General features: G+C 65.2%; 13 protein-coding genes across 13 annotated transcripts; 7 read left to right on the forward strand and 6 right to left on the reverse strand.

The window, feature by feature from the left end:
• Positions 1-101: 101 nt before the first annotated feature.
• On the forward strand, positions 102-3,289 carry MICPUN_59450 (lon protease; the record flags this gene model as incomplete). Its single annotated transcript, XM_002502885.1, has 2 exons — positions 102-240; positions 350-3,289. 2 exons carry the CDS (start codon positions 102-104, stop codon positions 3,223-3,225), a joined length of 3,015 nt encoding a protein of 1,004 aa, XP_002502931.1. The 3' UTR covers positions 3,226-3,289.
• A 10-nt stretch (positions 3,290-3,299) lies between these two features.
• On the forward strand, positions 3,300-3,921 carry MICPUN_59451 (predicted protein; the record flags this gene model as incomplete). Its single annotated transcript, XM_002502886.1, has 2 exons — positions 3,300-3,325; positions 3,411-3,921. The coding sequence occupies 2 exons, from the start codon at positions 3,300-3,302 to the stop codon at positions 3,919-3,921; spliced, it is 537 nt and encodes a 178-aa protein (XP_002502932.1).
• A 19-nt stretch (positions 3,922-3,940) lies between these two features.
• Positions 3,941-4,796, reverse strand: MICPUN_101085 (predicted protein; the record flags this gene model as incomplete). The annotated part of the gene is made up of 2 exons (XM_002503245.1): positions 3,941-3,990; positions 4,070-4,796. 2 exons carry the CDS (start codon positions 4,794-4,796, stop codon positions 3,941-3,943), a joined length of 777 nt encoding a protein of 258 aa, XP_002503291.1.
• Positions 4,797-4,916: 120 nt separating this feature from the next.
• MICPUN_105742 (predicted protein) lies at positions 4,917-5,897 on the reverse strand. Its single transcript, XM_002503246.1, has 2 exons — positions 5,667-5,897; positions 4,917-5,532 (listed from the first exon to the last, which is right to left on the reverse strand). Exons 1-2 carry the CDS (start codon positions 5,881-5,883, stop codon positions 4,973-4,975), a joined length of 777 nt encoding a protein of 258 aa, XP_002503292.1. The 5' UTR covers positions 5,884-5,897; the 3' UTR covers positions 4,917-4,972.
• A 155-nt stretch (positions 5,898-6,052) lies between these two features.
• On the forward strand, positions 6,053-6,853 carry MICPUN_59453 (predicted protein; the record flags this gene model as incomplete). Its single annotated transcript, XM_002502887.1, has 1 exon — positions 6,053-6,853. The coding sequence occupies one exon, from the start codon at positions 6,053-6,055 to the stop codon at positions 6,851-6,853; it is 801 nt and encodes a 266-aa protein (XP_002502933.1).
• Positions 6,854-6,869: 16 nt separating this feature from the next.
• On the reverse strand, positions 6,870-8,334 carry MICPUN_108476 (Nucleosome/chromatin assembly complex protein). Its single transcript, XM_002503247.1, has 2 exons — positions 8,241-8,334; positions 6,870-8,114 (listed from the first exon to the last, which is right to left on the reverse strand). Exons 1-2 carry the CDS (start codon positions 8,301-8,303, stop codon positions 6,999-7,001), a joined length of 1,179 nt encoding a protein of 392 aa, XP_002503293.1. The 5' UTR covers positions 8,304-8,334; the 3' UTR covers positions 6,870-6,998.
• Positions 8,335-8,473: 139 nt separating this feature from the next.
• On the reverse strand, positions 8,474-10,405 carry MICPUN_59455 (predicted protein; the record flags this gene model as incomplete). The annotated part of the gene is made up of 3 exons (XM_002503248.1): positions 8,474-8,906; positions 9,173-10,179; positions 10,316-10,405. 3 exons carry the CDS (start codon positions 10,403-10,405, stop codon positions 8,474-8,476), a joined length of 1,530 nt encoding a protein of 509 aa, XP_002503294.1.
• MICPUN_108477 (predicted protein) lies at positions 8,705-9,114 on the forward strand. Its single transcript, XM_002502888.1, has one exon. The coding sequence runs from the start codon at positions 8,724-8,726 to the stop codon at positions 9,036-9,038; it is 315 nt and encodes a 104-aa protein (XP_002502934.1). The 5' UTR covers positions 8,705-8,723; the 3' UTR covers positions 9,039-9,114.
• A 1,110-nt stretch (positions 10,406-11,515) lies between the features above and the next one.
• Positions 11,516-13,059, forward strand: MICPUN_108478 (monovalent Cation:Proton antiporter-2 family). Its single transcript, XM_002502889.1, has one exon. The coding sequence runs from the start codon at positions 11,571-11,573 to the stop codon at positions 13,032-13,034; it is 1,464 nt and encodes a 487-aa protein (XP_002502935.1). The 5' UTR covers positions 11,516-11,570; the 3' UTR covers positions 13,035-13,059.
• Positions 13,060-13,104: 45 nt separating this feature from the next.
• MICPUN_59457 (predicted protein) lies at positions 13,105-17,122 on the forward strand (the record flags this gene model as incomplete). The annotated part of the gene is made up of 4 exons (XM_002502890.1): positions 13,105-13,365; positions 13,485-14,596; positions 14,728-14,739; positions 15,163-17,122. The coding sequence occupies 4 exons, from the start codon at positions 13,105-13,107 to the stop codon at positions 17,120-17,122; spliced, it is 3,345 nt and encodes a 1,114-aa protein (XP_002502936.1).
• Positions 17,123-17,237: 115 nt separating this feature from the next.
• MICPUN_101091 (predicted protein) lies at positions 17,238-18,005 on the reverse strand (the record flags this gene model as incomplete). Its single annotated transcript, XM_002503249.1, has 1 exon — positions 17,238-18,005. One exon carries the CDS (start codon positions 18,003-18,005, stop codon positions 17,238-17,240), a length of 768 nt encoding a protein of 255 aa, XP_002503295.1.
• Positions 18,006-18,604: 599 nt separating this feature from the next.
• MICPUN_83134 (predicted protein) lies at positions 18,605-19,369 on the reverse strand (the record flags this gene model as incomplete). Its single annotated transcript, XM_002503250.1, has 1 exon — positions 18,605-19,369. The coding sequence occupies one exon, from the start codon at positions 19,367-19,369 to the stop codon at positions 18,605-18,607; it is 765 nt and encodes a 254-aa protein (XP_002503296.1).
• A 996-nt stretch (positions 19,370-20,365) lies between these two features.
• On the forward strand, positions 20,366-21,167 carry MICPUN_59460 (predicted protein; the record flags this gene model as incomplete). The annotated part of the gene is made up of 3 exons (XM_002502891.1): positions 20,366-20,482; positions 20,586-20,969; positions 21,105-21,167. 3 exons carry the CDS (start codon positions 20,366-20,368, stop codon positions 21,165-21,167), a joined length of 564 nt encoding a protein of 187 aa, XP_002502937.1.
• Between the last annotated feature and the right edge of the window lie 104 nt (positions 21,168-21,271).

The raw sequence follows: 21,271 nt of genomic DNA on the forward strand, positions 1-21,271 counted from the left end.
AAAGGAGAAGGTTCGAGCAACGCCTCGATCCCGGAGCGCGCCGGATCTCCCCGTCCGAGAATACAGACACGTGGCCTTGTTGCGGATTGGATTAATTTTGGATGTCGTTGAGGAACGCTGCGAGGGCGGTGGCGAGGGCCACCGCCAGGCCGTGGGGGCGAGCGGCGGTCCCTAGCAATGCCGACACCGCAGTCGCACCGCTTCGCGCATCCGGTCGAAGGCAGATAAGCGATTTTCCAGGTGCGCAGCCGAACCCAATTTCCCGTCGACGCTGGCCTTCCGACAGTGTCGACTCGAAGAATTCGTTGCCCTAACCGCTCCCACCCGCAACCCGCATACTCGTGCACAGGAGGGTCAAACGGCGACGACGCGTGGGCGACCCGAATGTGGAATACCATGCGCGCAAGATCCAGGCAGCGCAGTGCGCGTGCCTTCCACAGCAGCTCCAACGCCGCGAGCGAGGGCGGATCCGCGACGCCGACGAGCGGCGGTGGGATCATGGTCGCGAGCGGGCACCCTTCGAGCCACCCTCAGGTGCTCGTCGTCCCTTTGAACCGACGCCCGCTGATGCCCGGGGTGATCATGCCCGTGCGTGTGATGGACGAGCGGCTCATCCAGGAGATCGAGGAGATGAAGGCGCGCGGGCAGGCGTACGTGGGCACCTTCCTCAAGCGAACCGAGGGCGAGAGCGAAAACGTGAGCGACCCGAGCGACGACATGCACGACATAGGCACGTTCGCGCAGGTTCAATCCGTGATTCGAATCCCCGACATCTCCGCGGACACGCTCAAGGACGAGGACGAGAAGGGATCGTCGGTTGGGGACGACAAGGTGGACATCAAGGCCAAGGCAGAGGCTCGGGTCAGGGCGGCAAAGGGCGAGGATGGCGGCGGCGGCGCGACGCTGCTGCTGCTCGGGCACCGCCGGCTTCGCAAGACGGCGACGGTGCGACACCAGCCCATGGTGGTGCAGGTGGACCACATCAAGGATCCGAAGGTGGCGGACAGGGACGACGACGACGTCCTCAAGGCCACGGCGAACGAGGTCATCGCCACGATCAAAGACCTTCTCAAGGTGAACCCGCTCGCGAAAGAGACGCTTCAGTACTTTGCGCAGAGGTTCCAGGATTTCCAGGACCCCGCCAAGCTCGCCGACCTCGCCGCGTCGATGTGCAGCGCGGACGACGGCGCGCTTCAGGAGATTCTGGACACTCTCGACGTCCGCGAGCGCCTCCAGGCCGCGCTCGTGCTCCTGAAAAAGGAGGTTGAGCTGGGTAAGCTGCAGGCGGACATTGGCCGGCGTGTCGAGGAGAAGATCTCCGGCGACCAGCGCCGATACTTCCTCATGGAACAGCTCAAGTCCATCAAGAAGGAGCTCGGCATGGAGAGGGACGATAAGACGGCGCTGCAGGAGAAGTTCCGGGAGAAGTTCGCGCCGTTCAAGGACGGAGCGCCCGCGCACGCCGTGAAGACAATCGACGAGGAGTTGAACAAACTCGCCGGATTGGAGCCGTCGTCGTCGGAGTTTAACGTCACCAGGAACTACCTCGAGTGGCTCACGTCCATCCCGTGGGGCCACTCGTCCGAGGAACGGCTGGATATCTCGCAGGCGGCGGATGTCCTCGATGCCGACCACTACGGCTTGGAGGATGTCAAGGAGCGAATCCTGGAGTTTATCGCGGTGGGCCAGCTGCGCGGAACGACGCAGGGCAAGATCATCACCATGGTGGGACCCCCGGGCGTCGGTAAGACGTCCATCGGGCAGAGCATCGCGCGCGCGCTGGATCGAAAATTCTTCCGCTTCTCCGTCGGAGGTTTGAGCGACGTCGCGGAGATCAAAGGGCACAGGCGCACGTACGTGGGCGCCATGCCCGGTAAGCTGGTGCAGTGCCTCAAGAGCACGGGCGTTTCCAACCCGGTGGTTCTGATCGACGAAGTCGACAAGCTCGGGCGCGGGTTCCAGGGTGATCCGGCGTCCGCGCTGCTCGAGCTCCTCGATCCGGAGCAGAACGGATCGTTCCTCGACCACTACCTGGACGTGCCCGTGGACCTTAGCAAGGTTCTCTTCGTGTGCACCGCCAACGTCTTGGACACCATCCCGGGTCCCCTCCTCGATCGCATGGAGGTGGTGCGACTGAGCGGGTACATCGCCGACGAGAAGCGCGCCATCGCCAGGACCTACCTCGAGAAGACGGCGAAGGAGCGAAGCGGCGTCGGAGAAAAGGAGGCTAGCATCTCCGACGCGGCGATGAACTCGCTCATCGAGGACTACTGCAGGGAGGCTGGGGTCCGGAACCTCCAGAAGCACCTCGAGAAGATCTACCGCAAGGTGGCGCTCAAGCTGGCCAAGGCGAAGGGCCCGGAGGCGTCCAAGAAAATGGGCCAGGCGAGGAACAAGGTGGCTGCCGCGAAGAAGGCACTCGAGGCGAAGGAGGACGAACTCAAGAAGGCAAATGCCAGCGCCAAGAGCAAGAAGACGGTGGAGGCGGCGGAGAAGGAGGTGGAGGACGCGAAGGAGGCCTTGGCCGCCGCGGAGGCTGCGGTGATCGAGGTGATCGAGTCCACCGCGGTGTCCGATCCGATCGTCGTGGACGCGGGCAAGGACCTGATCGAGTACGTGGGCCAGCCCCCGTTCCAGACGGATCGCATCTACGACCAGACCCCGCCCGGAGTCGTCACCGGACTCGCGTGGACATCCATGGGCGGGAGCACGCTGTACATCGAGTGCACGGCGATCCACCAGAACGGCACGGACAAGAAAGGGGGTACGCTCACCACCACCGGTCAGCTCGGGGACGTCATGAAGGAGAGCAGCTCCATCGCGCACACCTTCGCGAGGTCCTTCCTCGCGAGGAGGTTCCCGGGAAATACCTTCTTCGACGACAACGCCCTTCACATTCACGTCCCGGCTGGCGCGACGCCCAAGGATGGACCGAGCGCGGGTTGCACGATGATCACAGGCATGATCTCGCTCGCGACGGACAGGCCCGTCAAGCCCAACCTCGCGATGACCGGCGAGGTGACCCTGACGGGTATCGTGATGCCCATCGGCGGCGTCAAGGAGAAGACCATCGCGGCGAGGAGGAGCGGGGTGACGACCATCCTGTTTCCAGAGGGGAACAAGAAGGATTGGGACGAGCTCAGCGACGACATCAAGGAGGGACTAGAGGTTCACTTTGTGTCCACGTACGACGAGGTGTACAAGCATGCGCTTTCGGTAGAGTGAAGATGGGAGTTTGGGCTCAGCCGACGATTCTTTATTGAAACAAGTCATTCGTTGTGCTCGATCGGTTTAGTTCAATGCGGCGAGCAGATCGCCACGGAGAGTCCACCTTCTTCGTCCACGGTCACGGCCACCTTTACATCGCCCCCGGGATTCTCGCGCCACCATTCGCTCAAATCTTTGTCCAGCTGGTTATCGGGTGCGAGCCGCAATCCCAGCGCGTCCACCGGAGTTTGGAGCTCGGGCGACTCGAGCGAACCCAAGGGTTTCTTCCTGGACCCGGCTCTCTTCCACTTCCTCCTGGCGAGTGGCTGCTCGGCGGAGAGCGAGGCGAGGACCACGGGCGGGGACTGGACGGGGCTCGGAGCCGGCGCCAGCGCCGCGTTCAGCAGCGAGTCCCCCGTCGCCTCCGCCGCATCCTCCGGTCCCTTGTTCGAATACGACGCTTCCTCCAGCCTCTCTTTCTCCGCCCTCTCCCGCTCCACCTTCGCCGCGTGCCTCTCCCTGAGAGCCTGCACGCCCCCCAGGCGCTTCAGCGACTCGAACTGCTCCCTCGCCCTCCTTCGTTTCTTCTCCGTCCGGGTCTCCCGCGCCCTCATCGTCGCCCGTCTCTTCGCTTCCACAGCCTCCGCTTTGGCCTCCGCGGACAGCTGGATCTCCGCGGCGGCTTCGTTGTTCACCGCCTCGACGATGCATTGAAGCCTCGCGGTGGCGTCCGTCAGGTCGCTCGTTGCCTGATCGAGCGCGACGACGGCGGCTTCGACGATCCTGTCGGCGACTCGGTCCGGTTCGGTTGGAGACGGGGGCGCGAGGTGGTCGTGCGGGGGAACCCTCCACAGGAGCCGACCGGGGAGCCGACGATCGTCGTCCCGGGTGAAGTCGTCCTCGTCCTCGCCCGACGAGGACGACGAGGACGACGAGGACGACGACGACGAGGAGGAGGAGGAGGAGGAGGAGGAGGAGGAGGAGGAGGTTTTGGCTTTTTTCCAGTCGGGGGTTTTGAACAGCTCGAGGCTTCGTTCCCCGCCCTCGGGTGGGTCCGCCCCCGCGCCGGGGCGTCGCCGGGCGCGGATCTCGTCCCTCTCCGCCCGCACCCGGCGCGTGTACGTCTCCGCCGCGCGAACCTTGTCGACCGCGGCCATCTGCGCGAGATAGAGGACGCTCACCGCGTCCCGTCGGGAGGAACACGCCTGCTCGGGGAAGGCCCTAGCGAGCTTCACGAGGTCTCGCCACCACGAACGCAGGTGGGGTTCGAGTTTGTGGACGCCGCCCTGCGAATCGGCGTCGTCGTCCTCCTCCTCCTCGTCGTCGTCCTCGCGGCGTAGGTGGCGGCGGTGGTCTTCGAGCCCGATCCCGCTGGTGAGCCCCTCGTTGCCGGGCAGTCGAGCGGTCGAGTCCTCCGCCTCGGCGGGCGAGGCGGCTGCGACCTTCGGCTCGGACTGGAGGAGCCTCAGGCTGGCGATGCGATGGGCGATCTTGATGCGAAGGCGCGTCATGTCGCGGTGCGCCTGCGACGCGGCGTCGTCGGCGGGAGGGTGGTCGAGGCCTGGGCGACGGGTGTCGGTGGTGGCCATGCCCCACCCCGCCGTGCCAGACGGACGACGCGACGGCCCGACTGTGCGACTCGTCTAGGTTTCGGGGGGCGATTTCAAACCCAGATCTCTCGGATGACACGACGATCGAACGAGCAGTTTACGATGATGAGTCCAGGGTAACAAAGAGCGCGACGTTCCGGCTCCCTTTTCTTTGCCTAACCGGTGACGTGACCCGCGAGCTGCTCCCCGAGGCTCTCCTTCGCGCTCGGCACCACCGGGCTCTTACCCAGGTACGCGTCGAACAGCGCCGTGCACAGCTTACCGTCGGCGATCTGCCCAGCCTCCTTGCTCCCGAACGAGGTGATGAGCTTGCCGCCGCTCGCGGTGAACGTCAGCGACTGACCCTTCTTGAAGGTGACGCCGTCGAAGTACGCCTCAAAGCGCCTGAGCGACGGCGAGTCCGCGCCCAGCGCCGGTCTCAGCCGCTCGGACAGCGCGTCCCTGATCTTGGCGCTGTCGATATCCCTGGCGAACACCAGGCGCACGGTCTTCTCCACGTCCGCGGCGGCGTTGACGACGTCGAAGAGGGCCTGGTCCTTCGCCACGTCCTTGACGCTCTTGCCGACGTACCGGTCGCCCACCGCCGCTCTGGCGGAGGCCGGGTTCACGTAGAGGCCGCAGGCGTACACCTTCACGCCTATGCCCGCGATGCGCTTGATCCTGACGCCCATCCCGGTCAGGGGCGCGCACTTGCCCCCGTTGACGCAGTACTCGCCTGTCGTCGGCGCGAGGAGGGCGAGGGCGCTGAGCTGGCAGGGAAAAGGGCGACGGACACGATCGGGGGAAACGACGAGAGTTCACGGGGTTGAACGGCGCGGATCGCGGGTTTCGACGCGCCTCGGGACTCACCTGGAAGCTTAAGACCGGTCTTGGGCTCGGTGACGAGCGCCACGCGGTTGCCGTCGCTGCCGATGCCGAGGCGCCCGCCCATCGCGTTCGCCCACAGCCTCCGTGCGGTGGGTACCGGCCTGAGCCTGAACTCGACGGGGGGCTCCCCGCGGCGCTCGTTGCGCCGCCGAGCGACGTCCGCGCGGACGCCCTGGATGTGCTCCTTGAACCCGATCATCGCGGATGAGTCGACGAGGACCGCCGCCGTGGATGCGCCGCGGCTGAGTGGCGCACGGGGAGCTCCACGGCGTTATCCAGGTCGGACCCAAAAAACGGTCGGTTGCTATTTTGGCGTTTCGCCAGCGCTCCTTCGCGTCATGAAATGCGTTGACCACTAACCACTCGGGATGGCGCCCACGCACTGGGAGGAGGCTTTGGATGCCTCCGCGGTTTCGCGGCCGGGCACGACGCAGTACGAGCCCGGACCGACGTGGGAGGCGTGGGAGGATGAGCTCCGCGAGGAGCACGAGTACGACGACTGGGAGAGCAAGCTGCAGGCGTCCGCCAAGCGCGACCCCGCGATGCGGCCCGCGCGGGTGACCACGGTGGACGTCATGGTGCGCGAGGCGCTCGTATCGGGGCTCGGGCAGGACGAGGCGATCGCGCGCGCCGCGGCGGCGCCCCCTCCGCCGTCCCCGTTTCATCCCCCGTACAAGGGCCTCGGGATCGTCCCGAGGGATCGCGCGCCCAAGCGCGAGGAGGATTGGTGGGACCACGACGACATCCACCCGGATGCGCACAGAGCGCACGGGGGCGCGAACGCGGAGACGGCGACGTACGCGGACGGTTCCCCGCGCAAGCCGCCGCCGCACGGCTGTTCGAACGGGGTGGAACCCGGGACGGGATCGTTTCGGTCGCCGCGGGGCAAGACCCTCGACTGGAAACCGCACTTACTTCGCGAAGGAGAGGGCGAATGGTTCGACCCGCGTGAACTCGACCAAGGCGTCGTGAGGGACACCACGGAGGGACGCAGCTGGCTTCAGCACCCGAGACGCGGGGACCGGGCGCCGAGCAGGGCGGGCGAGCGGTACGACGCGGAGTGGGAAGGGGACGGATGGTACGAGCAGTCGCCGCCGCGAGGGGAAACGGGAGGAGCTACGTCGTCGGAAACCTCCTCCAGGACGGACACGGACGAGTCGCGACTTTGACGACGAGTCCGCCGCTAGCTAGCGTTCGCTGTGACTTAGTATTCACAAGTAGACTAACACTTAGACCATCACGAGGCTGCCATGGGTTTGTTCGAATCGAATTTTATACGTACGCGCGGTCGCCGACGAAGGGCGCGGTTGTCACTCACTGCTGCTTGCACTCGGGGGGCTTCTCCTCGCCGTCGGCGCCGCCCTTCTTTCCCTTGCCCTTCTTGGGGGCGGCGTCCTCGTCGTCGGAGTCATCCTCGTCGGAGTCATCGCCGTCGAAGTCGTCCTCGTCGTCCTCGTCGTCCTCGTCGGAGTAGTCCTCGTCGTCCTCGTCCTCGTTGGCCTCGCCGGTGAACCACTCGACCGCGTTGGGGATGATCTTGTCCTTGATGATGGCGCCAATCTCGTAGTCCATCTCCATAGCCTCTTGGAGCTGCTCCACCTCCTCCGGGTCGAGCTCGGCTTCCTCGTCGGGCACCTCCGGCGGGGAGAAGAAGTTGAAGAACGACTCGGTCTTCTCCGTCTTGGTTATGGGCTTGGCGTTCTTAGCCGCGCCCTTCTTCGGCTTCTTGCGGAGCACCTTGACGGTGAGGTTCTTGCCCTGCTTCCACGCGATATCGGTGCCCTCGGAGTGCTCGAGGATCGGGTCGTCCATGTCCGCCATGAAGTACTTCTTGGAGAGCACCGCGTCCTCGAAGTAATCGTTGGGCTCGAAGTGGAACTCGAGCGCGAAGCCGATGGGCTCCTCCTCTTCCTCGTCGTCCTCCTCCTCGTCGTCCTCGTCCTTGGGGAAGTCCTCCTTGGTGAGGGATCGGGAGGTGATGTCGAGAAGGTGCTTGAGCGCGCCCTCGTCCTTCTCGGTGATCTGCTCGCCCAGGAGCTCGTGGTTCCGGAGGGCGCAGAGCCAGAAGTCGGGAACACCCTTCGGCGCCTCCTCGTCCGCGTCGTCCCCATCCTCGGGCTTTGCATCGACGTCCTTCTCGCCCTTGACGATGGCCGCGCGCTTGGCGTAGAGGGGCGCGTAGAGCTTGGCGTACCTCTCCTCCAGCGCGCGCTTCTCCTCGAGGAACTTGCCGTAGAGCTCGTCGTGTTCGCCCTGCGCCTCGGACAGCGCGTTGACGCGAGCGCGAACCTTCCAATGCAGGGACTCGACGAAACCGCTGCTCATCCCGACGAGATCGTCGAGCTTGTGCTGGAGCGCGCCGATGAGCCCGGCGTTGTTGCCAAGCTGGCCGAGGGCCTTGAGCATCTCAGCCTTGTCGACATGGGCGAACTGCGAGTGTTTTGGGGGGACGGTGGGACGGTCAGGGTATGTACGTGGGGGCTGGATCTTGGTGGGCACTTTGCGGCGGCCGATGGCGGCAATAAAAAAGGCAAGATGATGTGTTTGAAAACTCACGTCCGGGTCGTTCGCGTCGTCCTCGTCGGGGAGGGAGTCTTTGATCTCTTTCATGTCGACCATCTTGGACAGATGTCTGCTGTTTGAATACGCGCCGAGACGTGCTCAGCGGTGCCTCTAAGAGTGGCGTCGAGTGCCCCCGATCGCCGACGGTTGGAGGAAAAAGGGGGAGCGCCGCAAACGCGGACGAGATTCACCACGCTGGGACGACCTACGCAAATCAGACCCCCGCCTTAGCTGTCGTTTTGGCTTTGATAGGTGATTTGATAGACAAAATGCAAGTTGATAACACGACTGTTTTCAAAGTTGACCGTGGTTTTGAAAGTAAAATCGGGTTTGGGGTGCAGCCTGCACCCCAAATCGAAGCTACGAAACGACAGCAAAGGGGGGGGTCTGATTTGCGTAGACCGGCCAGCGACGAGCGAAGACCGCCAAAAGTTGTCCCACGCACCACCACTGTTCAGGCGCGCCAGCACGTGGCAGATGGGCGTCGTCGCGATACCGACGGTCCCGTCCGTCGCCGCACACCCCACAGGACGCGTGTCCATCCGCCCCGCGCGGTCCCGCGCCTCGGTCGCTCCGCCCAGAGCGCTTCCCCCGGCGAACGAGATCGCCGGCTTCGTCATCGGCGCGGGCCTCATCGGGCTCGTGTTCGCGGCGTCAAGGCTGGACGGGGTGATCGCGGACGCTCAGGTTCGGGGGTTCGAGCGGGATAAGGACGAACGATGGAAGAAGACGACGAAGAGCGTGGAGGGCGGCGGGAACATCTTCATCCTCCCGGACGACGAAGAAGAGTAGGAAGCGAAGCGATAGGTTTTAGGTCATATTAGATGTTGCAAGGCGAGAGGCGGTCGCGCGACCGCCGCGTTTAATCAGAGAGCAAACCGTTCTCGTGCCGGCGACGCGCGGCAATGCGCGAATCACTCACTCACTGCACGTTTACGAGCTCGACGTCGAAGATGAGCGTCGCGTTGCCCGGGATGGCTCCCTTGACGCCCTTCTTGCCGTACGCCATGGCCGGGGGAATGGTGAGCCGGCGCTTATCGCCCACCCGCATGCCCGCGACGCCGACGTCCCAGCCCTTGATGACCTCGCCGATGCCGAGTCTGAACTGGAACGTGGCGTTGCCCTTAGTCTGGTCGAAGATCTTACCGCTCTGGAGCTTACCGACGTACTTCATCGTCACCCTCTTGCCGGGCTCCGCCTTCTTGCCGTCAACCTGGCCCATCGCGACGTTGAGGATCTCCATGCCGTTCTTGAACTCGCGCTTGAGCTGCTTGCCGCCGGAAGCCGGGGTCTCGGGCTTGGGAGCCTCCTTCTTCTTTTCCTCCTTTTTAGCCGGGGTCTTCTCCTCCTTTTTCTCCTTCTTGGCGGGGGGCTCCTCCTTCTTGGCCGGGGGCTCCTCGGGCGCGGCGCGCTTCTTCTTCTCCTCCTTCTTGGCCGGGGGCTTGGCGTCCTCCTCTTCGATCTCCTGGATGGTCACCCCGCCCTTCTTGGTCTTCTTCGGGGCGTCGTCCTGTTCGGACTCGGACTCGGAGTCGTCCTCGTCCTCGGAGTCGTCGAAGTCACCTTCGTCCTCCTCGTCGTCGAAGTCCTCGAGGACGCCGAAGTCGTCGGCGTCGTCCTCGGAGTCGTACTCCTCATCCTCATCTTCGGAGTCGTCGTCCTCGTCGTCGCCCATCTGGCGGTCGTACATCCCGTCCATCTCGTCGTCGTCCATGTCCGGCATGAAGTAGCCCGTGAGGTGGACGGGGTAGGATCCCTCGACGTAGAACTCGGCGTATCCGTCGAAGATGAGGTCGAGGTGGCACGACTCGACGACGCCGCCGATGATTGTGCAGATGTTGAACTCCTGCGCGCCCTCCTCGTCCTCGGCCTCGGCGCGGCACTTGACGATGATGCGCTCCTTGTCCTCGGGGATACCGCCGCCGAGGGTGGCCTGTCATCGGTTGGGGTGCGGACGGTTCAGTCGGCGCCGGGCATCGGGTTCGTTCGGATCTGTCCGGGGACAAAGTCGGCGGCGGTCGGCGGCGAGATTTTCGCGGTCGATCGGAGGCGCGCTGCAAGGGACTCACCTGGGAGATGTGCAGGCGGAGCGCCTCGTCGGGCGGGGGGACGAAGGGCGTCCACTTGCCGGGCTCAACCTTGAGACCCCAGAAAGCCATCTTCTCTTAGCTAGTAGTCTATCCTCTGTCGGTGAGGCGGTGTTTGACGACGTGAGAAAAGCGGTTGGAAACAAACCTGAGAACTCCGCCAACCGCCGGCAACTTTTTTTGGGACTTTTTCGCTCGCCGTCTACCGGACTGCCGGCCTGTGCAGCAGCTGTGAGTTTTTTGCCTTTTTTTTTCCCGGAGTCTAGCTATGGTCGTCGTTACACAACGATCGCGAAATTAGTGTAAACAAACCGTTTACCCTTTGCGAAAAATCGACTTCTTTTTCCCCAATCCGGGCTGTGCTGGGCACCTCAATGGTGACAGCTGCCGAATCGCCTCGGCCGGACAGCCAATCAGGTGCGCCGCGTGATCATCTTTCGCGCGTTCCCCCGGTGGAAGCTGACCTGTATTTTCAGCAATCCCTCGCCCACGTCGACGCCAGACCCCGCGGGCGCCGCGGGTGGGAAACCGACGTTCGCGAAACGCGCGGTGTCTACGCTTCGGTGAACCTCAATACGAAGGTTCAGGGGTGACGCGCCCGGCGGTTCGACAGCCGGTCGCGCGGCACCGGGGGTTTGTTCCAGCGTCGCCGCGTCCGCTCATCCTGTTTTCGTGTTCAAGTGGGCCAACAGTCACGTGACTGGGAAGCACGACGGGGACCATGGCGCTCTCGCTGGCGGGGCGCGGGTTTGCGATTCAGGGCGCGACGCCTCGGAGTCGCGTCACCGGTCGGAGTAGACGCGCGGGTCCTCGGCTCGCGATCCGCGCGGCCTCGAACGCCGACCAGCCGGTCGCCGCACCCGACGCGCTCGCGACGATCACGTCGGGTAAACCCGTCGTCGAGGTCTTCTCGCCTGCCGCCAGTCAGCGCTCGGGCGGCGCGTTCGGTCTCGCGCACTCGCTCCGCGCGCCCGCGCTCGCGGTCGTCGGCCTCGATGATGTGGTCGACGTCGTCTCGGACGCGTCGAGCTCCGGCAGCGGGCCGTCGCTCTACGACGGCCGCGCGTTCTCGCCCGCGCTGAAAGATCCCTCCGAGGCGGCCTCCCCGGTGAGGTCGATCGTTCGGCTCGTGCAGCAGGCGATGGGGCTCACCGCCGACGGCGTGGACTATAACGCGTTACCCTTGGGCGGCGTCGTGGATACGGTCGTCGAGCCGAAGAAGGTGTTCGGGGACGCGATGGAGCGAACGCGGACGGAGGTTGCCAAGGGCGCCGCGATTGACGACGCCGAGTGGTCCAAAGTCGTGGACAGCGTCGACGTGGACCTGGCGCTTCTCCTGGTGTCCGTCGTGGCGGTGGTGCCGCTGTGCAAGAAGCTGAACGTGTCGCCCGTGCTGGGTTTCCTCGGCGTGGGTCTGCTGCTGAACCAGGAAGGGGTGTTCAGCGAGAACCGCGAGGTGGATCAGTTTTGCGAGCTCGGCATCCAGTTCCTGCTGTTCGAGATGGGCCTGGAGCTGTCGGTGCAGCGGCTCAAGGCGCTGGGCAAGTACGCGTTCGGGCTGGGTCTGTGCCAGGTGGTGTTCGGTAACCTCCTGTTCGCGGCGGCGCTCCTCCCGCCGGGCGAGGCCTTCGGGACCAAGGTGCTCGAGATGGTGCAGAGCGGGCGCGGCGTCGACGACCTGCTGCAGATTAGGTCGCCGCTGGAGGCGATCGTGGTGGGTTTTGGGCTGACGCTCTCGTCCAGCGCGTTGGGGCTGCAGCTGCTCTCGGACCGCGGGATGATGACCACGCGGCTCGGCACCGCATCCCTCGGCGTTTTACTCTTCCAGGACCTCGCGGTCGTGCCGTTCATCATCGCGCTCCCCGTGCTCCAGAAGATGCAGTCGGCGGGGGCGGGTGATGGACTGGACGTGGGGCTCATGGCCGCGTACACCGCCACGAGCTTCCTGGACCTCGGCGTGCTGAGCATCGGCGGCTGGTTCGTCGCCAAGAAGCTCTACGAGGTCATCACCGAGCTTGAGTGCGACGACGACGTCTTCGTCGCCCTCTCGCTGCTGGTGCTCTTCGGCTTTTCCAACGCGTCGGCGGCGGCGGGCTTCAGCGACTCGCTCGGCGCCTTCATCGCGGGCCTGGTGCTCGCGGGCACGCCGTACGCGCACGACATCATCGGGAAGCTCCGCGCGTTCAAGGGCCTGTTCCTGAGCCTCTTCTTCGTCACCATCGGCACCACGATCGACGTGCCGCTCGCCCGGGACCTCTTCCCCATCGTGACGCTGATGACCGCCGGGCTCATGGCGGGTAAGCTCGCGACGATCACAGCACTCGGGCCGCTGACGGGCTTGACGTGGCGCGAGGCGCTCGTCGCTGGCGCGTTCCTGTCCCAGGGGGGCGAGTTTGCCTTCGTCATCTTCGGGCAGGCCACGAGCGGAAGCGGGGGCGCGCTCTTCCCGCAGAACCTGGACGAGCTCCTCGTGGTGGTGGTCATCGTCTCGATGGCGCTAACGCCGCTCGCGGTGGACGCGGCGATGGCGATCGCGGGTCCCACGCTGGACCTGTCGCCGTGCGATGCCTCGGAGGATCCCAACGGTTCTTGCGACGTGGCGTGGGAGATGGCGGAGAGTTACGGGCAGGAGCTGCCGGTAGTGGAGGGGGAGGAGAGCGTGTTGAAGTCTGAGGCCACGCCGGCCGAGTTCAATGACTAATAACTAACGTAGTGAAAAGTTGACCCACGAGTACCCCGCGCGCACTCGCCACATGGCGCTCCGCGCGGCGATGAAGGCGCTGGCGACGATGCCGACGCTCTCGCGGACCGCCGCGGTCGCTCGCGTCGCGCCCCGCGGCTCGCGCTCGCACCGCTGCCCCTCGCCGCTCCTCGCCGCGCCTCGATCGGCGACGTGTCTTCCCCGTCGTGTCGTCCGCTCCGAGGCGCGCGGCTGGCCGCGCCCGCGCGCGGTCGGTCTCGGTCTCGCGACGCGCGCGGTCGCCGACGATGGGACCGTCGCGTCGTCTGCGCTCGACCCGCACTCCTTCGAGGTTCGCGCGCGCCCCCTGACTCGCGCGCCCGCCGCCCGTCGCAGTGGGCACCCGCCGAGAGTCCCACGTGACCCGATCGACTCACCCCGCGCCACCCACCCCGCTCACCCCGCTCGCAGGGAACACGCGCGCTGGCCAAGCTCGCGATGCTGGTGTACTGGAACGCCGGCCAGGACGGGTTCTGGGACCCGACGTACGACGGCACCGGCCTGGACCTGTCCACCCCGCTGGGCTTCGAGCCCCTCATCGCGTCCGATCCCGCCGCGCTGCGCAGGGAGGTGCTGTCGTCGCTGGTCCCTGGCGAACCGGCGCTCTGGCTCGACCCGGACCCCGGGATGGGCCCGCTCACCCCGTCGTTCGCCACCGTCGAGGAAGCCAGGGACGCCGCGTTGGGTCTGGTCAAGCCGAGCCCGCCCGTCAGCCGCGTCGCCGTCGTGCGACTGGCCAAGCCCGACTGGATAGCGGTCATCTTCCGCGGCACCACGCCGTCGCCGCTGCGGGGGTTACTTCGCGAGGGCCAGGTCAACTCCATGGCGGGACAGGAGACGTGGGAGGAGACGCCGCTCGCGTGGGTACGCGGCGATGATGAGGGTCCACGGGTGCACAGGGGGTACGCCGCGGCATACAGGACGGTTCTCGCCGAGGTTGAAGGCGCGGTGACCGCGCACGCGCGAGCGGAGCTCGAAGCTCGAAGCAAAGCCTCCGCCGGCTCCTCGCAGGACACGCCGCCCCCGTGTAAGGTGGTCGTGGTGGGTCACAGCCTGGGCGGCGCGCTGGCGGCGCTGTGCGCGTCTCGGTTGGCGCACGACCCCGACGTGACGCGACTCGGCGCCCAGGTGGAGTGCGTGACGTTTGGTCAGCCGAGGGTGGGCGACGGCGAGTGGGCGAGCGGCGTGGACGAGCGGACGCCGCGTTTGACGTACACTCGCGTCGTCAAGGCTGGGGACTTGTTCGCCAGGGTACCCACGAGCGGGTTCTGGCTCCCCGGAGGTAACGGCGGACGGTTGCGTGTGGAGTACGCACACGCGGGAGCGCTGGTGTGGACGAGCGAAACGGACGAGAAGGTGCGAGCTTCGGCGGGTCGTGGGGAGGCAGTGCCGGCGGGGTTCTGGACGGACGCTCGGATGGCGAACCCGATCTCGGTGGCGAGGGATCACGCGGGGTACGCGTATTTCTTCGAGAAGGAGGAGCTCGGGAGGGCGTGGCCGAGCCGGGACGCGCTGTTCCCGAGGTGACACTTTCTTAGCGCGTCGCGATTTTCTCCATGAACCAAAATTTTGACGTCCCAAACAATACGGGTTATTTTCCACTTTCAAAAAAATTACATGAAGTTTACATGAAGTTTCCATGATCTATTTTCAGTGGGATACCTTGGTCTATTAACTCAACACGCAGAAATTTTCATTGGCCATATCGGCATTCCGGCTAAGCGGACATAAACGTCCGGTAAGCGGACATGAGACTTGGTGCGGGCCGATAAACCGTAGTTTTCTTGATTCATTTATACGAGAAGCAGTTTTACGATCTGTGCTAAAAATAATACATACGTTTTTTCAACAAATCAGATGGCGGCCAAGGAAATTCCGCACGTAAATCCAATGAAAAACCGGGGAAAGACCGGGGAAAGACCGGGGAAAAGACTCCTCTGACAGAGTACTACTCCCTGAAAGTACTACTCTGACAGAGTAGCGATTTATATGGACGTAATCAGACCCCCGTTCTTGAGTTAATCACAGGCGATCCGAAAATGCGCGTCGGCATTCGAGACGCGAAAAGCAGTCGTCTAAGACGACACAGCCACGCCACCGTGGATGGTACTACGTACCGCGCCCCAGCAGACGACGAGACGATCATGTCCATCGCCCTCGGCGTCTTGACGACGCTGGTGTTGGTGGCGTGTCGTCCGGTAGCCGCGCAGTCTCCGTCATGCCCGTGCCTGCAGACCGCCTCGTGGCCGATTCTCGGGACCGACCGAATTACAAACGCCAGTTGCAACCGGGTGCTCGTCGGGGGCGAGGTGCATTGCTATCCCAGCACGTACGGTCTCGGGAGCTGCGCGAAGCACGACGAGAATCGCGAGCCACACTGCGACGGGTCTTCCCCCGCCTCCTACTGCGCCGAGCCGTGGTGCTACGTGGACCCGGTAACCTGCCGGGGCTCAACCAAGCGTTTCGCGGAATCCGACATTCTCATCGACGGCGGGTCGAAGGCGTACTATTCCTACGACACGTGCGGGGGCGACGTCAGCAAGTGGAACAACCTGGTGGTCAACAGTCTCCTCAACGGCAAGACCCTCAGGGCGGCGGTCGCCATCCCTTACTACTACCCCGACCACTACATCGAGGACGCGGCGGGCGAGCCGATAAAATCCGCGGCGAGCTACGCCCCCGCAGATCTCCCGGCTGGCGCCAAGGTGAAGGGAATCTGGATCGATTTCTACAACAAGATCGCCCAGCAGGCCAACTTCACGCTGGATTGGCGCCCGGTGAGCGGTGGGAGCAAGGGGGCTCACTCGTCGTCGTTCACCGCGTGCGCGCAAGACGTCGCCGACGGCATAGTGGACCTCTGCGTCGGCGATTACTGGACCACGGAGGAGCGACTGTCGATGACGACGTTCACCACCGGCACGCTGACCGACACGTTCTCGGTGCTGCATCGCAAACAGGTGAACGCCCCGGCGACGTTATCGAGCAAGCTCGCGATGGCCGGGGCGCCGTTCTCGATCGAGCTTTGGATGACCTGCCTCGCGGTGTGCGTCGCCACCGGCGTTTGCTACAACACGCTGAGGGTCGGTTACAAGGAGTACCTGCCGAAGATATCTCACAAGGAGATGTCTACGGGACAAAAGACAATAGCGTGGCTCAAGGGATCCGCGGCGTACACGTTCGGGGCGTTCCTGGAGTTTACGTCGCAGGACGTGCAGGCCGGGTACGACGCAAAGGGTAATCCAGTTCCGAACAGGGCGTACGAGCTCAACTTGGTTAAGATGGCGTGGAGTCTCTTCTGCATGTTCACCCTGCTGACTTACACCGCGAGTCTGACCGCGCGGCTGGTGCGGAACGACGGGGGTAAGGTAGGGATCACGACACTCGACGAGTGTCAGCAGTTCAAATGCAAGGTGTGCGTCCCGGGGGTGATGATGAACACGATGAAGCGGCTCTACAAGGACAGGATCCTCTACCACGCCTCCTCGAGCTCGACCAACGTGTTCAGGGATCTGGAGAAGGGCGAGTGCGACCTCGGGCTGATGATCGAACGCAGGTTCAACACCATGTGGTCCTCGGGGGAGTATAAACTGGACGCCGCGTGCGGCTTCGAGATTGGCAAAGCTGTCATGCCCATAGGGTGCTCGCAGCCCGTGCGACAGGAGTACTCCGCCGCTATTAGCTTCTGGGCTAAGAAAGTCGCAGACAAGGACTACTTCCTGGGATCTCTCATCGAGGACACGTACATGCCATCGCCGCCGTGCCCCATGGCGGAGGTTATCGACCTGAGCGCGAAATCGTTGGGGGTGGATGCGTTTTTTGCACCGCTCATCATCTACGTCATACTCATCTGCTTCGCGCTGGCCAGCAGGCTGTTCTTCACGAAGAGAAAGCACAAGAGGTCGTTTAGGATGCCGTTCTCCTTTTCTTTTAAGGGGCGGAAGAGCGTTGAGAAGCCGCCGACCAGTATCGAAGCGCCGCCGAGCTCAAATGGCCAAGCTCAGATGGCCGCGGACGAGCTCCCGCCGGTTCCCGAGCGCGCGCGGGCTTGAGAGTAAATAGCTGCTAAGGGTTGTTTTTAAACGAAGGTAACACTTATAAAAATTCACGGGCGTCGTTACGGAACCGCCACGAGACTCAACACGCGTCATCGTAGATGATCCGAGCTCACTTCCACGAGTCCCTCGCCGAGTTTGTCTCACCCTTGGCCTCCTCCATGGCGAGCAGTGCCACCTTCATGCGCTGGCTCACCTCATCCGCCTGCTTCCCCATCTCCAGCAGCTTCTCCTCCTTCGTCTGTGCATCCTCCCCGCCGTTCGCGTCGTCCCCCGAATCGTCGCTCAGCAGCGCCCTGCTCGCCTCCCGCGCCTGCTCCGTCGCCGCCTCCGCCGCGGCGAGCGCCTCCTTCACTTTCGCCCGCCTGGCGTTGCGCCGTTCGATCATCTCGTCCCTCGCCTTGACGTCGACGTCGTCGCCCGAGCCGTCGAGTCCGTCGTCGATGAACCTCGCATTCTCGTCCCAAGACTGCTCCCACCCCTCCACCGCCCCCTTCAGCTGCCGCTCCCAATCGCTGAGCTGCCCCATCGCGCGGTCGAAGTCGTTGGTGAGTCGCTTCAGGTACGACTCCGCCTCGTCCCTGGCTCCGTCGATGGCTCGGCTCGGCTCCTCGAGGATGCTCTCCGTGAGCTTCGTCAGCGCCTCCTCCGCGCCGCTGAACTTGCCCCATCGCTCCACGTTGCCGATGATCTCCCTCAGCTCCTCGCCCAGCGCGTCCCACTCCTCGCTCGCCTTCTCCATCTCCTCTAAAGTTCGAGGCAGATCGATGTTCGTCTGCACGGAGAGCTTCTCAAACTCCGCGGCGGCCTTTTCCATCTGCTCGCTCGCCTTTTCGGTGGCCAACGAGGCGCGCTCCATGGCCTTGAGCGCTGGGGCCATGACGACCATGAACGCGGCAGCGCACGCGGCGACGGAGCCGAGCGCGAAGAGCCCGACCGCGGCGACCAGGTGCGAGCCCGTGGGAAACGTGACGACCGCCGCGGGTGCCTTTGCGGGTGCGGTCGCGGCGGCCGCCTTGCGCGAGCCCAGGGCGAGCTGCGAGACCGCGGGGTTGCCAGATGCGGAGATTATGGTGCGAGAGGATGCGGGGGATACGTACGCGAGCCCGGAAATCTCGTCGGGCAACGCCGCGACGACGACTCGGCAACCATTAGACTTTCGGGAATGCTGACGCTGAAGGGACATCTTCCGGAAGGTCCGGGTCCGAACCGCGGCGGAGGCGTTCCGCGCGCGGCGAGGCGACGTGCGCGTCGCCGCCGCCGCGGACTCGAGGACCCGCGGACCCAAAGCGCAGACACACCGGGTCATCGTCGCCGCTCCTGTCAGTGTGCGGCTCGCGAGACGAGTCCGAGGAAGGAGAACTTCCCTCGGAGCTGGGGTTGTGTTCTCCATCACAGGCGACCTGACAGGGGCTACGGGATACCTGACACTGAACTGGCAGACTTGACGTTTTTACACACACAGCTTGCTATTGAACGCTACCCCGATCCCCTGGTGTCCCGCGCCGTGTACCGCCTCATCTGCGCCGCGTTACTGATCTCCCTGCTCCGCCTCTTCAGCTCGTCCGTCAGCGCGTGCGTCTCGCTCGGCCTGAACCGTTCGGGATCCTCCCCCGCGGCTATGGCGTGTTTGCCGGGCACCACGTGCTGCCACCAAAAATCGCTAAGCGCGCGGTACATCATGGCCCAGTACTCTGGATCCCTCTCCACCCTGTATATCGCGCTGCCGTGCTCCACGGTGTAGCAGAACAGGTCGCACCACTGCCTGTCGAACACCGCCATCAGCCCCTGCACCTGCGGGACGTAGTACCACGGCGCGCGAGGGTACGGCTTGGCCCCCACCGGGTCGCCCTTGTTCCACGGGCACTTGATCTCCAGCACTCCGGGCGGGACGCCGGTGGCGGGGTCCACGTCCGCGGCGCCCGGCGCGGCGATGAGCCCGTCGGGCGATGCCCCCAGCCACAGCTCGGCCTCATCCGGCGAGAGCACCCTGAACAGCATGTGCGACACGTCGGCTCCGGTGAGATTTTTGTACGCCGCCACGGCTTCGTCCTCCTTGCCGCTGCCCCACTCGGTGGCTTCGTTGCCCGCGAAGGGCTCCGCCAGCCCGAGCTTCTCCTCCCACAGCTCGTTCCGACCGCCCCGCCAGAACCCGCACGCGTTGCTGAACGCGGACGCGGTGAGCCGCGAGGACCGGAGGGCGAGCCACTTATCGCTCCCCTGCGTCTCGCCTTCGAGCGACATCGATCGCACGCCGTTGGACCCGGGCGCAAGCTGCGCGTCACCCAGGGCGCCGGCGAGGACGGACGCCACGGCGGTTGGAATACGAACCGTCGCGTCGCTCGCGCCGCCGCCCTCGTCGCCGATCGCGTCGGCGGACGACACCTGGACAACCTCCTCGCGCTGTCGGACGTCCTGCGCGAGGGCGTCTTCCCAGCTCCTGCTCTCTGTGACCACGCCTTTGCCGCCGGGTTTGCCCCTCTCCCTGGGCGCCGGGTGGGTGGAGTAGAAGTCCGCGAGGTTTCCGGACTCGGGCTCGGGCGGCGTGGGCTCGGGTGGAGATTGGGCGTGGAGCTGGGACGTGGGCGGCGGCGTCATCTCCCGGCGGAACGACTCCGGCCCCGGGATCCCCGGGTTGGGAGCCGGGGATCCCGGGGGATGATGCGCGGTGTGCGATGCTCCCCCGAGTAGCAGCTGCTGGGCCTCCGCCACGAGCGTCGCCCTCTGCGGCGGGGAGAGGGCGCGATACCTCGCGAAACCCCCCGCCACGCGGCGCTCCCACCGCTCGCGCCCGTCGCTCCCTGGCGGTAAAACCTCCGTCCCGATCTTGGTCAGCTCGCTCGCGGCGTACTCGCTGAACAGGCTCCTCGCGCCGCGGACGTCCACGTGCCCCCGGGACTCCTCGAGTCGCAGCGCCTGCAGCGCGCGGCCGACGCGTCGCGACGCGTCGCCGGCGGGCGCGGAGGAAGGGCCGGGGTGCGTCGAGCCCGTCGCGCCCGCGGTCGCCGAGCCGTGTCTCCTGCCGCCCCGGTCATCTCCGTGATGGTCGTGGTGCGACGCCGCGCAGTGCGCGGCGAGGCGTCGCGCGGCCCTGCCCCCGCCGGGTGCCGCGAGGCGCCCGAAGCAGAGCCGGGCCACCACCGAGTGGTGCGACATCCGGGCCAGCGGGCGCGGAGTGACTCTGCACGCTTCTCCATTTAAAAAAGCCAAAAAAGCGCGAGCCACAACTGTCGCCGCGAGATGGACAGCGACGACGAGCAGCGGGGACCCGTGGAAGTGACATTCCGGGATCTCACCCCGGAGAATGAGCCTGAGCTCCGGAGGCTCAACTCCGTCGTGTTCCCCATACGATACTCGGTGCGTCCGCCCTCCCTCACGCCCGCACCTTCCGCGCAGGGTAACAAGCGCACGACGCATCGCGACGCTCACCTTCGACACCCGGCCGCCACCCTCTCCGCAGGATAAGTTTTACCAGGAGTGCGCCGCAGCGGGGAGGGTGACGCAGCTGGCGTACATCGGCGATGAGCTCGTGGGCGCCATAGCGTGCAGGCTGGAGCTCACGCCGCTGAAGTCAGGCGCTAGGCTCTACCTGATGACCGTGGGGGTGTACGCTCCCCACCGGAACGGGGCGATAGGCACCAGGCTGCTTAGGCACGCGCTGAACGAGGGATCCGCGGACACGTTCATCGAGGATGCCTACCTCCACGTGCACACGCCGAACACCGAGGCGATCGCATTCTACAAGCGCTTCGGCTTCGTCGAGGATGGGGTGGTGCAAAACTATTACAAGCGGCTGGACCCGCCGGACGCGGCGGTGCTCAAGCTGAACTTGAGGGAGTGGAAGGTGCGTCGAACGAACGTGACGAACCGCGCCTCGCACCGTCCCGCCGCGTCGCGTCTTCTCCCGCCCCGACTCGACCCCGACGACTCGACCTGACCGACCCTTACCCCCCCCCTCCCCACCTCGTCGCCCCCGCAGCGCGAGCCGCTGGCGAAGGTCAGGTACGGGAGAGGCGCGAACGGTGCGGAGCCCGGGGAGTAGGACGGCACGGACGGCGGGACGCGCGCTCGGGACGCGACGCGTGGGCGCGGTTTAGTTGAGACGGGTGGGGACGTCGTCGGGAGACTCGGGGGGGGGGGCGAGCG

The sequence above is a fragment of the Micromonas commoda genome, chromosome 6 (assembly GCF_000090985.2).
Source record: "Micromonas commoda chromosome 6, complete sequence".
NCBI lineage: Eukaryota > Viridiplantae > Chlorophyta > Mamiellophyceae > Mamiellales > Mamiellaceae > Micromonas > Micromonas commoda.

Coding starts and splice junctions, on each gene's coding strand:
- MICPUN_108476 (XM_002503247.1), bottom strand. CDS start 8,303: ATGGTCGACATGAAAGAGATCAAAGACTCCCTCCCCGACGAGGACGAC. Junction 8,115..8,240: donor ACGACGCGAACGACCCGGAC/GTGAGTTTTCAA, acceptor AAACACTCGCAG/TTCGCCCATGTCGACAAGGC.
- MICPUN_105742 (XM_002503246.1), bottom strand. CDS start 5,883: ATGATCGGGTTCAAGGAGCACATCCAGGGCGTCCGCGCGGACGTCGCT. Junction 5,533..5,666: donor GACCGGTCTTAAGCTTCCAG/GTGAGTCCCGAG, acceptor CGCCGACGACAG/GCGAGTACTGCGTCAACGGG.
- MICPUN_108478 (XM_002502889.1), top strand. CDS start 11,571: ATGGAGCGAACGCGGACGGAGGTTGCCAAGGGCGCCGCGATTGACGAC.
- MICPUN_108477 (XM_002502888.1), top strand. CDS start 8,724: ATGGGCGTCGTCGCGATACCGACGGTCCCGTCCGTCGCCGCACACCCC.